The 14848-nt window shown below is 44.8% G+C and overlaps 1 protein-coding gene across 12 annotated transcripts in view; it reads right to left on the bottom strand.

The window, feature by feature from the left end:
- NCOR2 (nuclear receptor corepressor 2) overlaps positions 1 to 14848 on the bottom strand; it is a 1213077-nt gene that overhangs the window by 720275 nt on the left and 477954 nt on the right. For all 12 annotated transcript variants that reach the window (XM_085635706.1, XM_085635715.1, XM_085635711.1 and 9 more), the window contains one exon: positions 1519 to 1575. In XM_085635706.1, the coding sequence (XP_085491832.1) occupies positions 1519 to 1575 (57 nt within the window). The remainder of the gene's footprint in view (positions 1 to 1518; positions 1576 to 14848) is intronic.

Below are 14848 nucleotides of genomic sequence, written 5' to 3'. Positions count from 1 at the left end.
GGATTAAAGCTAGCCTGGCTGATGAGGGGTGATGCCCTGAAACCGGTCCCAGGATGCTTTTTCCGGTCCAGGTAGGACGTGGCTTGGAAGTTCGGGCTGGACTGTTCCCATGAGGAACAGGGTCAAGACTGACCTGCATATGGCTGGGTCCAAACTGGGGTGGCAGGGTGAGGAAAAGAATGATGAATCTTTATGACTTGGGGCAGGGCTTTTATTGGGCCGGGTCTCAGCACCAGCAGTTTTTTTTAAGGAGGCCTTGAAACAGGTCCCTGTCGGGCTCCGTTTTGTGCCCTGGCGCAGGCGGTCCGTTTTTTTCAAGCAACATTGTCGTGGTGTCACCAGGTCTTTATGTGAAAGCTTTTTTAATATTATATACAAGCCACAGTTGCTGCTTATTTATCTTATGCAACTAACAACCATTGACAAAGCCAATAGTCCTGACTTGTAGGTATGATGTTACTTGTTGTATCATATATCTGGATGCAATGACAGAAACCACAAAATACCAGTCGGGCGGCACACTATGCTAAGCACAAACTTTTAGCTTACGTGTTTTAAGCCACGCCCTTACTTACATTGGCCACGCCCCCTTGAGAGACCCCCCCCCCCCCAGTTTTTTCATCTCACTTAAAGCCATGACTGGGGGTGAATGTTTGCGTTGTTCAGCATTCTGTCCATCAATTGTTCCTTCGACAATCATAGGTACTTCTCAGCACAAGGCCCCACCCTCTCCCCACACAGCGAGATTGTTCTTCAAGTTGGCAGGTATGTTGACGGTATACAGCATCATTCACAAGCAAAGCTTTAAACTTGTTGTAAGAAATCTGCTCAAAACATGACTGCAACACACACTCCCATGAGACTGATCTCACGGATCATCACAACAGCCCCGGCTAAATATCTCCGATGAGCGCTCACCGCACCCTCGTGCGAGACCTCCCCTGAGCCACAGTGACACCCTCTCAACACAATAACACAGCCTTCGCTCGCCACTGAGGCAGGCGGCAAGTGGACGTCACAGACCGACATCCACATGGAAACAGACCTCAGGCTTGACTCCTCCCCTTTCCACGATCGTGGCAGAAAATTCTGTCGAATGAGTTGAGCACGAAGCAACAAAAAAAAAGTTGTCCTATAATGTAACGTCTTTTGCCTCGACATATGGCCCTCAAACTGGCCTCACACGTTCCCTTTTACTTGCAAGGCGGCAGAAAAGCTAGTTTTAGAGTTGCAAGCCAATCACATCATGCACGGAGGACGGCTACCTCATCAGCAAGCAGCATGCAGACTAGAAACAAGCGACCTCTGAACACCGCGTGACGTTTTGCTTCCTAAAACATTAAAAGTCCCTGGCTGCCGGGCACATGAAGGGTTAAAGTCCCAACGAGCACAGTATGATTGCTCTGCAGACACCCCAGACTTCCGCCCCGAGCAGCTTCTAACACGACCTCCTGGGAGCTGGCCCGCTGCCCACCCACCCTCCCACCTCCCTGCGAGCCAAGCAGCGCCGACACTTACCAACTCCACCTGCGGCCCCAATCCTTCCAGTATCCTGTGGGCGGCCTGAGCCTTCTTCTGCAGAGAAAAAAACAAAAAGAGAAGCCTGCTTAGCGTCACACTTCTGATGCTGCGCTGTGAGAAAGACAAGCGCTGCGCTGCTACGCATGCTGGCGATCCCCGCACCCTCGGGTACTCCATCTATCTATAGGAAGGTGCATTTGCCAGGAGCGTTTGCCAAACTCCAAAAGATGGAACGCGCAAAGCGCTTCAGCGCCTCGTCGGAGTAGTAAGCGCTACCTACATTCAATTACAATACAATGCATGTTCATGGATTGCAGCAGAGCTAAACGTGGAATTAAAAGCAATGTAGTCGTCTGGCAGGAGACGTGGTTTGAAAGGCCATACAGCCACAGTCCAGAAGAAGCCCCCCTGTACCCCATTTGTTCACGGCAGAGCATGCGTTTCCGCCCCTTGGGTGACGGATTAATCCCCCCCCCCTCCTTCATTTTTCAACCCACAGAGTGTTTTTCAATTACCAGGAGCGCGTTCACAGCCAGAGAGCGAGAAAGCGAGCAATCGCCTCCGTGGGCTCCAGCGCCTTGCGGGGTCACGTGACTGCTGTGCTTCAAGCTGCCCTTGACTCACTCCCTCTCTCTTCCCCACCTCCCACCCTAAGCTTGTGACACAAAACAGGAACACGTGTCATAACAGGCTCCGTGGTTACTAATTAAACAGGCTGGGCAAGGGTTGGCCTTAATTCAATGTATGGAGCATTGTAAAGCGCCACGTGGTGTCAACGGCGCTCCCAGGCGCTGGAGTGCATCTGTACAGTAAGTAGTAAAGACATTTTCAACAGAGGGCACCCTGCCTTTGAGCGTCGGGTAAATGTTGGTAACAGCAGATCAGTACATTTAAATTAGCCAGACTTTGAGACCGCCACGTGCCAGGGGTCCGAAGAGGCGCTTCGCCCGCGCCTGGTCTCAAATCAGAGCAAGAATCATAGTAACAATAGCGATAAAAATAACACAATGCATCCTTGGCATATCTGCGCGCTACAGCCATAAACCTCTGTTTACACAAATCAACAACACTCCTTTTATCACCTCAGAGGGTTCAAAGGCCAGAGATGTGGTGCAGCGGCCAGAGCGGCTGACTCCGGAGCGCAGGGCTCGCGGTTCCATCCCCGGCGCCGGCTCAGCACACTGTGACTCTGGGTAAAAGCTCGCTTAATCTCCCTGTCGGCCCCCAGCGCCTTGAGACCCCTCTGGGTGTTTAGTTTGCGCTATACAAATACCGGATACATGCAGATATAGGAGCCCTGCCATATGACCAAACGATAACAGCGCTGCCCAACCCTGCGAGAGAGGGTGACCAGACAGTGCGTAAATGCAGCAACACTTCGTTTAATAAAGGGTTCCTACATTTGGATCTAAAAAAGAAACCCTCTCAGCATGTTGGTATGTGTTAACCGTCCATGACCCTCCTAACTTAGTGGTACAGCTCAGTGGGATGAGCGCAGGCTGCAGATATCCGTGTAGGTCACGATGAATTGTAGGGGGCCAGACTGGACTTTCCACTCTTAAGAGATTGATAAAACAACTATCATTTCACGAAGTAACCTCGCCAACAAAGAGGACTGACATTTAATGTTGTGGTGTGCGGTCTAGTCTGGTGTCTGTGTAATTTGGGATGCTGCGTTCCTATTCGTTTCTTGGATCCACCGTCTGCCCTTCGAATCAGAAAAGACCCAATCACCTGGCCCTATTCCACCATACCCAGAGTGCTGGCCCGAAGACCACCACCCTGCGGCCCCCTCGCTCCAAATCAAATCAGCAGCATTTGTAAAGCGCAGCACTGTCATCCTTAGGGGTATCTGGGCGCTGTGTCTCCGTGGAAGAGCCAGGCCTTGAGTCTCTTTCTGAAGTCAGCCAGCGCGGGGGCTGTACGGGGCTGGAGGGGAAGGTCAGCGATGTAGGGGATGGAGCGGCCACCACTGCCGCGGATGCAGGGGTGAGGGGTGGTTTGCGAGGGCAAGTGAGGAGGAGTGCAGGCAGGGGCGTAGGAGACACTAAAATTCTGGGGGGGACAGGGACAACCTTGTGCACTTTCCAGTGACCCTATACAAATCACCGCCCATTAAACAAATACAATTGCATACTTTCTAAGTGAAATATTGAGAAAAGCAGACATGTAGTCACAGTTTGCATGTATGCTTTATTGTTATTTACATTCATATAGTAATGAGACCAAATGTTTAAAAAAACATATATATGAATCTTGCATCTTAATGCGCAAAGCAAACCAAGGCCGCTGACTTAGGGTGGGGGCGTCATGTTTGCAAGTGCATTAGGGTTTGAAAAGTACCCGCTGCTGCATTCCTGGTCTCCAGCAATTTTCAGGCAACAATAAAAATGTGAAGATAACTTTGGTGATTAATGTTCTTTTTTTGAGAGAGATCGAAGGCTTGTCAAGTGAAAGTTTTAATTCGAAAGGTCAGTGAGTTACTGCTTTTGTCTGAGATATTCTTTTGGTATTTGAAGTTTATAAGTTAAAATCCTAACATTGAACAGTGAGCTATTAACCGTCATCAAAGAGCTGCATAAAAACTTCAATGTATAGATTAGAACGTTATGATTTTTCCCCAGTCTTTCCCTATCCTAATGTTGGAAAATGGGTTCATTAGGATAGAAATCAATTCTGATTATTGAAGAGAACCCCCCAACCATGGTGCTGTGTTTTACATTCTGAGTTTGTGTTTCTCTAGTGTTGCAAAGCCGCCCTAGGCACTCCCCAACTTTTTGCTGACTGGTACTGGTGGTACCTGACTGACTGACCCTGGCCTCTGCCTAAACAGCCAGTGCTATTCTGAAAGAGGCACTTAAAAATACAGTGAAAACACCTACATACACTAGGGTGCACTATGGGTTAGGGTACCCCTATGATTGGCATGACCTCTCCTATAAGGCCCTAGTACATAATAGGGCAGGGGGATTAGAACTACTTTTAAGTCCCTAGAATATAATAGGGCATGGCAGTTTAGAGGCCAGCAGCCCTTTCTGCGCTTGCATGTGTGCACTGCTGAAGCCTGAGGTCAGTTTAAAAGTAGCCCTGTGTTATAGGGCTGCTTTTAAAATGCAAATTGTGCCCAAACTCGACTTTTGGGTTTGGGGAACTTACAAATTGATCAATTACAATGTTGGGGCAAAATTAAGTGGAAAAATGTTTTCCACTTAACTATGGCTGTATCATATTTGCCACATAATACATCATCTGCTGCATCTGCGGCGCCGGGAGACCCCATTGTGGGTAGCTGTGCACCTTAGAAATTAATATAATAATAATAATAATAATCTAACGATTTCCTCCAAAACAGTTTTGTAGCTCAAACGGATCCCAAATTAGTAAAAGAAATGTGACTTGTGTTGCTGTGAAGTTTAGGGCCCTTTGCAAAGGTTAGTAAAGAAAACAATTCCTAAGAAAACAATTGGTCCCAGACACTCCTAATGACACTCAAATTAATACCTGTAGGAGAGTGTAGTATGCAATCAATTCATCCAACCGAAAATGTATAATGTAAAGGCACATTCAACCGGGAAATCTCATAGATAAGAGGCCAACCAAAGTCAATTAAATTGCAAACATCAATTTATTTCCCTCTGAATCATATTCATAAAATGCAAACTTAGGGGCTGACTACGATGGCAGGCGGACTTCAGTACCACCGCCATCGAATCGGGGAATGGGACCGCTGGCCTTCAAGGTGGAGGCCCCACGATAGGCATTACAATGCGACTGCCACTACGGTGTTCGCAGTGCCTATCTTTTACATTGCAGCAGGTGCTGCTGGCTGCATCATCCGCCGCAAAGTAAAAAAAAAAAGGAACATGTTAAGTATATCGGTGCCTGCCACATTGTGCAGTGATATGTTGTGGGGCATCATAGATGCCCCCCAGGACCCATGTCTGGGGGCCAGGGGTAAAGGGGCCTGCTACGGGCCCCCAATGTCCCTTTCGCCAGCATTTCCATGGCAGGTGAACCGCCATTGATAAGCTGGCGGGTAAGGGACATCGTAATCCCTGCTGCGGTGCATGGTAGGCACCACCAGCATTGTAGGAACCACGAGCCCCTCCACCACACCGGCGGGCTCAAGAAGCCCGTCAGGTGCGTGGTGGTTGGTCTTTCCGACCGCCAGGTAACCACCCGCCATTGTAATATGGCGGGCTGTGATGCAGTCACCAATGGCAGTGGGACCGCCACCGACGGGGTGACGTGGCGGTCCCACTGCCATTATAATCACCCCCTAAGTTTGGTGTGCATGTAAATCCTACATTGCCAAACCCTGGCAAGTTGCACTGCTAGTGCTGGAAAAAGGCCAATGGAGGTACCAATGGGTGAGGTGGACTGGCCTCAAGGGTCTTGTGACCTCACTGACAGATTCACTGTCGATCTAGGATGTGCTTCTTCATATGCCTGCCCGTAAGACTGGAAGTGAACTGCAGTTTGGATTGTGGTGGACAGGTCCACCTGCGGGTGCTAAGACACCTGGGCTTCTAAGGTCTATCGGGCCTTCTAAGGTGTAGCATCGGAATAAGCTCTGTCAGGAGTGTGGTATGGTGAACTGGTCATGAAGGTCTGAACATGGTTCTCCAGTTCCAAATTCAGCAGCTATGGCCAGAGTGCCACATTCTCTCCCACACTGAACACCATACTGCCCCAGTGAGAGAAACTCGCACTGCCTTCAGCACAACTCAATTGTGCTGCGACTAAATTCAAATTATGCACTAGACAACAGTAAAATGCTGCCTGAAAAAAATGAATAACACCCTGGAAAAAGCAAACACTCATAGGGAATGCAAGAATAAGCAAAGCATGTGAACTGTAATCAGAAAAAAACATGGTTACCTTAACGGTTTTAAACTCATTTTTCAGAAATCAGTAAGTGATTTTGCCTGAAATGTTCAAGACATGGCTACAGGACCAGGAAGGGACCCCTTTCAATGTCCATTGCTTATATCCTTTCAAAATGTATGCAGTTTGGTTTAAAAAAGACCACATCCCCAAACACAGAGCCGCATTTTATAAGCTAAAATAATTAAAAAGTTGAAAACGATCATATTAAACGTTTCCACACTACCCATCAACCAGGTATTGCAGTCCCTTTACGAATGGCGCACTTACCCACCCTGGGAAAACAATGTTGTTCAAAGAAAGAAGATAAAAAAGAAAGTAGCGCTTTCACTGGCAAACTCTGTAAAGTGGCGCTAATGTGTGTGGGTGTGAATAACAGTCTGGCCTGTCTGCTGTCCACTCTGTATTGCTTTATTTAGGTATTTAACTATTTTTTCTCTCCATTCCGAGGTTTTTCTTTTCAATAGAAAACGGTCAGAAAATGAGGACATTTACAGCCAAAGTGTTCAGCCTTTTTGGGATCAATTTCACAGGGGATCAAATAAAGAAAATTAGAGGCAAGAGAGAGTACCTTAAGAGCTGCCTCTTGAAATCAGCACGTAAGCAGGAGCGAGACAGAGACAGAAAGAGATGTTCTCCGTTCTCTGCCCTTCCCAGAACGGCTGAGCCTTCCTGCAGCATAACAAAAGGCAGAGGGCGGGTGGCCTCTGACTCCAGGCAGGTCAAGTGCAGGGCCATTAGGTAGCGCTTTCGCGTGCTAATGGCCCTGCGATAACAGAAGGGAGAGGGGAAATTCCTTTGTCCCCTCGTCCCCCCCACCCTTGTCCCCCGTGTCCCCCCCACTCCAAAATCTGGGGGGGATATATCCCCCGCGTCCCCCACACTTCCTACGCCCATGAGTGCAGGTGTCTGGAGGGTGGGTGGAAGTTCGGTAGGTGGTTGATGTAGTAGGCAGGGCCTAGGTCATGGCGAGCTTTGTAGGCATGCGCGAAAATCTTGATCTGGCATCTTTTCTGAATGGGGAACCAGTAGAGGTCTCTCAGGTGGGGGGCGATGTGGGGACATCCAAACACTCACAAGGCATTTGGACGTGGTGTTGTGTGGAGCAAGTTGCGTGCCTAATGGACCATGGTCATGGCCTCTCAAATTATACAAAAAGGATGCCGATGCTGCACAGAATTTAAAGAGAAATTTTGTCAAATGAATAGATTAAATCAAATCCATTTTAACCATTTATTGGCTGTTTTTTAATCAAAAAATATATTTATGCAAATTTTTTTGCACGGTAGTATTTAGAACATTTCAACAATATCAGTGAGAATTAAGACAAACATTAAGAAACATTTCAAATATTTACATGACATTACATAGACACATCCATAACATCACACCACTAGCATACCTCAAACATTCAGACAATGAAGCAACATAAATTTGATAATTCTATATACACAATAAGTCCATAAGTGAGAAGCATTTGCAAACTTTCAAAAGCATATATTTTTAGATCTGTTTTGGCAGTTTTTTTAAAACTGAAGGCGAAGACAAGTCAACGTGGGTCAACGCGTTTCGAATCCCTTCACCGGGGATTCTCATCAGGACCAATACTATCTAGGAGAAAGAAGAAGAACACTAAGTTGGACCAACGACCATTTAATCATAACCATTTCAAGGCCGCTATATTCCAATAGTGAGCCTTACCTAAAATTTGACGAAGAAGATGCTCTAATTGGATGGTAGAAGGACTTTACAACCAGGATCTGAAACCATTAGAGTGACAAAGCAGTTTTTTAGACAAAGATTTTGAAAACAGAGTGGAGCAAAGAAAAAGCGCTTCTATCCCTGTGTATGGTCACTGAGCACTGTATTGTACTTACTGTCAGATGTATGTGTAATCGTCTAAACACGTCTTGGGCCCCTTATTTCAATCAGGGTAATTTAGAAACGCTTGAGTCCGAGGTGAAGGGTCAAGGAACAATCAACGGCCGAAATCTGAATGTCAATTAAAAGTCGGCATTAGACAATTGAAGTGCGTATCTCTTTTGGATATTCTCACACGCGCAATCGTGTAGTCTGCATAGTTTCTAAATTGCAAAATACCTGGTAATTCGCATTAGACCCGCGTCCTTGGAGCCGACGTGAACCGTGCACCTGGATAGGTGATTGAAATCGGAGGTTGCGGCCATTTTAACCTCACAGCGAGACTGACTAAAACGGGGCAGTACTGGAGGGATTTCTGGGACGTGTAGTCTTATCTCGTAAATATCCCGTGAAGGTACGAGAACCCGGATATATCAAACTTCTAGAAATCGGGGCCAGTTATGAAAACGGTGCACGTAATATGAACGGCGCCGAATTCAGCTATGTTAATGGCTTTGGACACAGAAATTGTGGTTTTTTTCGTCAATAAAACTTTATTGCACTCGAGTGCGCTCAGCTTTGTGATGTTAAAAATTCACATAAGTGTTCCTTTTGGGATGATCTATACGCACATTTGCAGTCTTTTGACAGCGTCTAGCCAGGGGTGAATTATATTCTTTTCCCAATGGGGCCCGTATTCCCAAGAAAATTGAATTGAAGGTTTTTTCGTCAAAGGAAGCTTAATTGCTGGACGATACGCACAGCTTAGTAATGGTCCAGATTCGAATGAGCATTGCTCTTTTTAGGTGGACTCCTCGAACATTTGCAGTGTCTAGCCAAGGGTGAGTCGTACTCGTTACCCAATGGGGCCCGTATTCCATACGAAAGTGGGTGCGTCATCATATCCCCTCATGTATAAAATGGAGCGTTTTGGACTACCACAATCAGAATGTGTGCAGGAATATTTACAAGTTGAAAATCTCGGACAGCTCATTTAATCCTACAACTGATGTGTTAAACTTGATGATGAGCATCGCCTCTCTCTTCACCAGTTTAGCATCGAGGTCGCCTCCTCGGTCATCCTGTGTGACTTTTGAGATCACAGTCCATCTCACATCTCTTTCTGTATGGTTGTTGAGATGCCAATGATTCACCAATGGAGCGTTAATCACCTTCTTACGTATCCTCGATTTGTGTTGCTGTATTCTTGTCCTTACTTCTTGATTTGTTTTCCCGATGTAAAGTTTGTCGCAAGGACAAAGTATCCCATATACAACAAATTTTGTTTTACAATTTGAAAAACAATCATGTTTCCAATGCACATCCCTATGCGTGAAATGGTTTCCTTCGATTGTGGAGTCACAACAGACACATGTCCCACATTTGTGATGCCCCTGTATCGGGGGTAAGTTCAAAAGGCTTCTTATGTCCGGACTCTTTGTTTTGGGTAATGCAGCTCGGACTAGCTGGTTGGCAATACTTTTGTCCTTTTTAAACGCAAATAGCGGGATCTCTTTAAGTGAGGCGTCAAGGTTTTTAATGAGATGCCAATTTTGAGATATGGTCTTCTTGAGCCAATTTGCGGTGGGACTATAGGTCGATACACATACAATCCTGATATCGATGATGTTTTCCTAACGTGGACTGGGGATGAAAGACAACTCCAAGAGTTTGTTAATTGGCTTAATAACAGAACACCAGACATAAAATTCAGTCTGAATTTTTCCAAATGCAAGATTTCCTTTCTAGACGTGGAGATCTATCCCAACAACGGCTGTTTGGTTACGACACTGTACAAGAAAAAAACTGATAGGAACAAGGCTTTGCACTATTCGAGTAACCATCCAAGAAGTCTAAGAGATAACCTGCCATACGGCCAATTTTTACGAATTCGCCGAAATTGCACCTTTAAAGACGAATACCTATGCTGACAATTTGAAAAATAACCTACTATCCAGAGGGTATCCAAAAAAACTATTAAAGAAAGCCATCAAACGAGCATGGTGGACTCCACGAGATGCACTGTTGGAAAGAAAGGATAAATCAAAAACTAACAGGATTGTATGTGTATCGACCTATAGTCCCACCGCAAATTGGCTCAAGAAGACCATATCTCAAAATTGGCATCTCATTAAAAACCTTGACGCCTCACTTAAAGAGATCCCGCTATTTGCGTTTAAAAAGGACAAAAGTATTGCCAACCAGCTAGTCCGAGCTGCATTACCCAAAACAAAGAGTCCGGACATAAGAAGCCTTTTGAACTTACCCCCGATACAGGGGCATCACAAATGTGGGACATGTGTCTGTTGTGACTCCACAATCGAAGGAAACCATTTCACGCATAGGGATGTGCATTGGAAACATGATTGTTTTTCAAATTGTAAAACAAAATTTGTTGTATATGGGATACTTTGTCCTTGCGACAAACTTTACATCGGGAAAACAAATCAAGAAGTAAGGACAAGAATACAGCAACACAAATCGAGGATACGTAAGAAGGTGATTAACGCTCCATTGGTGAATCATTGGCATCTCAACAACCATACAGAAAGAGATGTGAGATGGACTGTGATCTCAAAAGTCACACAGGATGACCGAGGAGGCGACCTCGATGCTAAACTGGTGAAGAGAGAGGCGATGCTCATCATCAAGTTTAACACATCAGTTGTAGGATTAAATGAGCTGTCCGAGATTTTCAACTTGTAAATATTCCTGCACACATTCTGATTGTGGTAGTCCAAAACGCTCCATTTTATACATGAGGGGATATGATGACGCACCCACTTTCGTATGGAATACGGGCCCCATTGGGTAACGAGTACGACTCACCCTTGGCTAGACACTGCAAATGTTCGAGGAGTCCACCTAAAAAGAGCAATGCTCATTCGAATCTGGACCATTACTAAGCTGTGCGTATCGTCCAGCAATTAAGCTTCCTTTGACGAAAAAACCTTCAATTCAATTTTCTTGGGAATACGGGCCCCATTGGGAAAAGAATATAATTCACCCCTGGCTAGACGCTGTCAAAAGACTGCAAATGTGCGTATAGATCATCCCAAAAGGAACACTTATGTGAATTTTTAACATCACAAAGCTGAGCGCACTCGAGTGCAATAAGTTTTATTGACGAAAAAAACCACAATTTCTGTGTCCAAAGCCATTAACATAGCTGAATTCGGCGCCGTTCATATTAAGTGCACCGTTTTCATAACTGGCCCCGATTTCTAGAAGTTTGATATATCCGGGTTCTCGTACCTTCACGGGATATTTACGAGATAAGACTACACGTCCCAGAAATCCCTCCAGTACCGCCCCGTTTTAGTCAGTCTCGCTGTGAGGTTAAAATGGCCGCAACCTCCGATTTCAATCACCTATCCAGGTGCACGGTTCACGTCGGCTCCAAGGACGCGGGTCTAATGCGAATTACCAGGTATTTTGCAATTTAGAAACTATGCAGACTACACGATTGCGCGTGTGAGAATATCCAAAAGAGATACGCACTTCAATTGTCTAATGCCGACTTTTAATTGACATTCAGATTTCGGCCGTTGATTGTTCCTTGACCCTTCACCTCGGACTCAAGCGTTTCTAAATTACCCTGATTGAAATAAGGGGCCCAAGACGTGTTTAGACGATTACACATACATCTGACAGTAAGTACAATACAGTGCTCAGTGACCATACACAGGGATAGAAGCGCTTTTTCTTTGCTCCACTCTGTTTTCAAAATCTTTGTCTAAAAAACTGCTTTGTCACTCTAATGGTTTCAGATCCTGGTTGTAAAGTCCTTCTACCATCCAATTAGAGCATCTTCTTCGTCAAATTTTAGGTAAGGCTCACTATTGGAATATAGCGGCCTTGAAATGGTTATGATTAAATGGTCGTTGGTCCAACTTAGTGTTCTTCTTCTTTCTCCTAGATAGTATTGGTCCTGATGAGAATCCCCGGTGAAGGGATTCGAAACGCGTTGACCCACGTTGACTTGTCTTCGCCTTCAGTTTTAAAAAAACTGCCAAAACAGATCTAAAAATATATGCTTTTGAAAGTTTGCAAATGCTTCTCACTTATGGACTTATTGTGTATATAGAATTATCAAATTTATGTTGCTTCATTGTCTGAATGTTTGAGGTATGCTAGTGGTGTGATGTTATGGATGTGTCTATGTAATGTCATGTAAATATTTGAAATGTTTCTTAATGTTTGTCTTAATTCTCACTGATATTGTTGAAATGTTCTAAATACTACCGTGCAAAAAAATTAAAAAAATTTGCATAAATATATTTTTTGATTAAAAAACAGCCAATAAATGGTTAAAATGGATTTGATTTAATCTATTCATTTGACAAAATTTCTCTTTAAATTCTGTGCAGCATCGGCATCCTTTTTGTTCTATTTTTTACTTTTGACTTGGCCCTGCTGCCTATGAGTCAAAACCCAAGCTTGTCTTGCTAGCTCTCAAATTATACAGCAGGAGAGGGCCAAATTAAGCTGCAGGGTTGAGTAAATTATGTGGCAAGAAAAGGCAAATTATGCAGCATAATGCAGCAATTTTGTAAACATATTACTTCATTATGTCATTGTTTTTACACTTGGTAACCCCGGGCATTGGTTGCACCTCATTAGTACTAGTTTAACACCCGATTTGTAAAGGGCCTGCCACTGAGCTGCAGCACATCTCGCTGCAATTGTAGTAACTTTTGAACCCTCTGAGCTAGAAACCATTTTTTTGTTAAAAACTGCAGATGATGGATTAAGTGGCAAATGTGGCAAATCTATAACTGTGCGAAAATCCCCGCAGCCACACAATCGCATAATTCCAGTTGCCCTGACTATGGCGCTATGATGGTAGCATACATAAAGCAAGCTGCAAGTCGCATGTTTTATGGACTGTGGTGCTATGACAGTAGCATGCATGAAACAAGTTGCATGTTTTATGCACTGTGTTCCTATGCTGGTTCTGCGCATGCCAGGGGGTGCTGGGATCCCGCAGGAGATCCGCAAGGATCACGTGGGTGAGAGGGTAGTGACTCTGGCGTTTGGGTGACACACTATCAATGGGTTAACCAATTTTCACCGTGGTGGATGTGCGGAAATGAGACAGGATTTCGAAATGATAAACTGTCCACGTTTAGTAGGCGTGAAGTTGATAGAAGCGGTATCCACATTTATTAGTGAATGCGGCCCTCTGGTGCATGGGTCTCGTGCTAGAGACGCGGTGCCTTGGCTCAGCTTGGTACCGATGGCAGTGACATGCTGCCATCTGTGCAGCCTTTCCTGTGTGTGGCTGCATGGCAGCGAGGTGTTCCTGTTTGAAATGGATTGTGTTGTATGGGTGGCTGCAATGTGGGGTTGTTTGCAAGTATGGAAGGATCCAGTGAGGTAGAGGGAGACACCACCCTGTCTGACAGACTAGATAGGCACATGCTGTGTGACTGACTGATGCCTTATTACAACGGCCGCTCCTATTTCACAGAATAAGAGGCCAAGGGGACGAAGCTAGGATAGTGTTGTCGTGAGGACCAAGCCGTAAGGAAGGAGGGGAGAAAAGGGGTAACCATGGGGCGTCGAACATTTTTTGTTGTTGCATGAAATCACAGAAGAAAATGGGCCCAACAAAAGTAATAGAGAAGTAGCACCTCCCCAAACATAGCTTTGACAACCAATGACAGACCTCTCTCACACCAAGGCAAACCAACACATCTCTTCAACAACTTCAACAAACCCTTCTTCACCCTGTTTGTGACTCAATCATTCAATCAATAAACTTTATTCGGTTTTTGTTAATAAAACCATAAAAGTTACACAGATACAATACATAAAAACAATAAAATGTTAACACTATTTTTTTTTTTATAAAACAGTCTCCGTTACCTTACTGTAAATAATCTAAAAACATGTCTAAAAGAGAAAACTCTACATGTCCATAAAGTGCCTAGATTTCAAAGATGCTTTTAAAAACCCTACTATAAAAATGATACAATCATCCTTCAACAATTGAAGGTACATAAGAGCTGGTCTGACTTGGTTAAAAGTTAATTTCTTTAGAATAGGAACTAAAAAATGCCTCCTGGGGACTTCATACAAGTTACAAAAAACCATAAAGTGCAGCAAATCCTGAGGAGACTTTCCGTCGCAGCCACAGGACGCTAGCACTTGACCTCTGGAAGCCCCCTTGGGCCTCGCTAACAGGAGGTGAAAAAGGTTGAACCGGAACCTAGTTAAAATAAATTTTTCATGTGTCATCAAGGACCCCATAAGATATGGTTCTGACAAAGGTGTTGATTTAAGCGGTAGGTATGCTCGAACACTCGGTTTCTGGACCTCGGCTCAGAAAGGCAGACTTAGTTAATTCCACATCCTTTCTTACGATAACATCTGGGTTAAGAAATAGAATGCCCCGCCCAATCCATTCGAACCCTTTTTTAATATAACTAAGCCAGGGAATACGAATCATGTTATCTAAGCCCAATTTTTTAAGATCAAATGAGTGAGCATTAGGTCTTTATTTAACCAACAATTTAGCCAGAAAATGAGAGGGCGTAAGGCAAGAATGTCGCTTAAATAGGGGACACCCAATTCC

Source organism: Triturus cristatus, chromosome 11 (assembly GCF_964204655.1).
Source record: "Triturus cristatus chromosome 11, aTriCri1.1, whole genome shotgun sequence".
Classification (NCBI taxonomy): Eukaryota; Metazoa; Chordata; class Amphibia; order Caudata; family Salamandridae; genus Triturus; species Triturus cristatus.
This window is presented reverse-complemented; position numbering and strand designations above follow the sequence as displayed.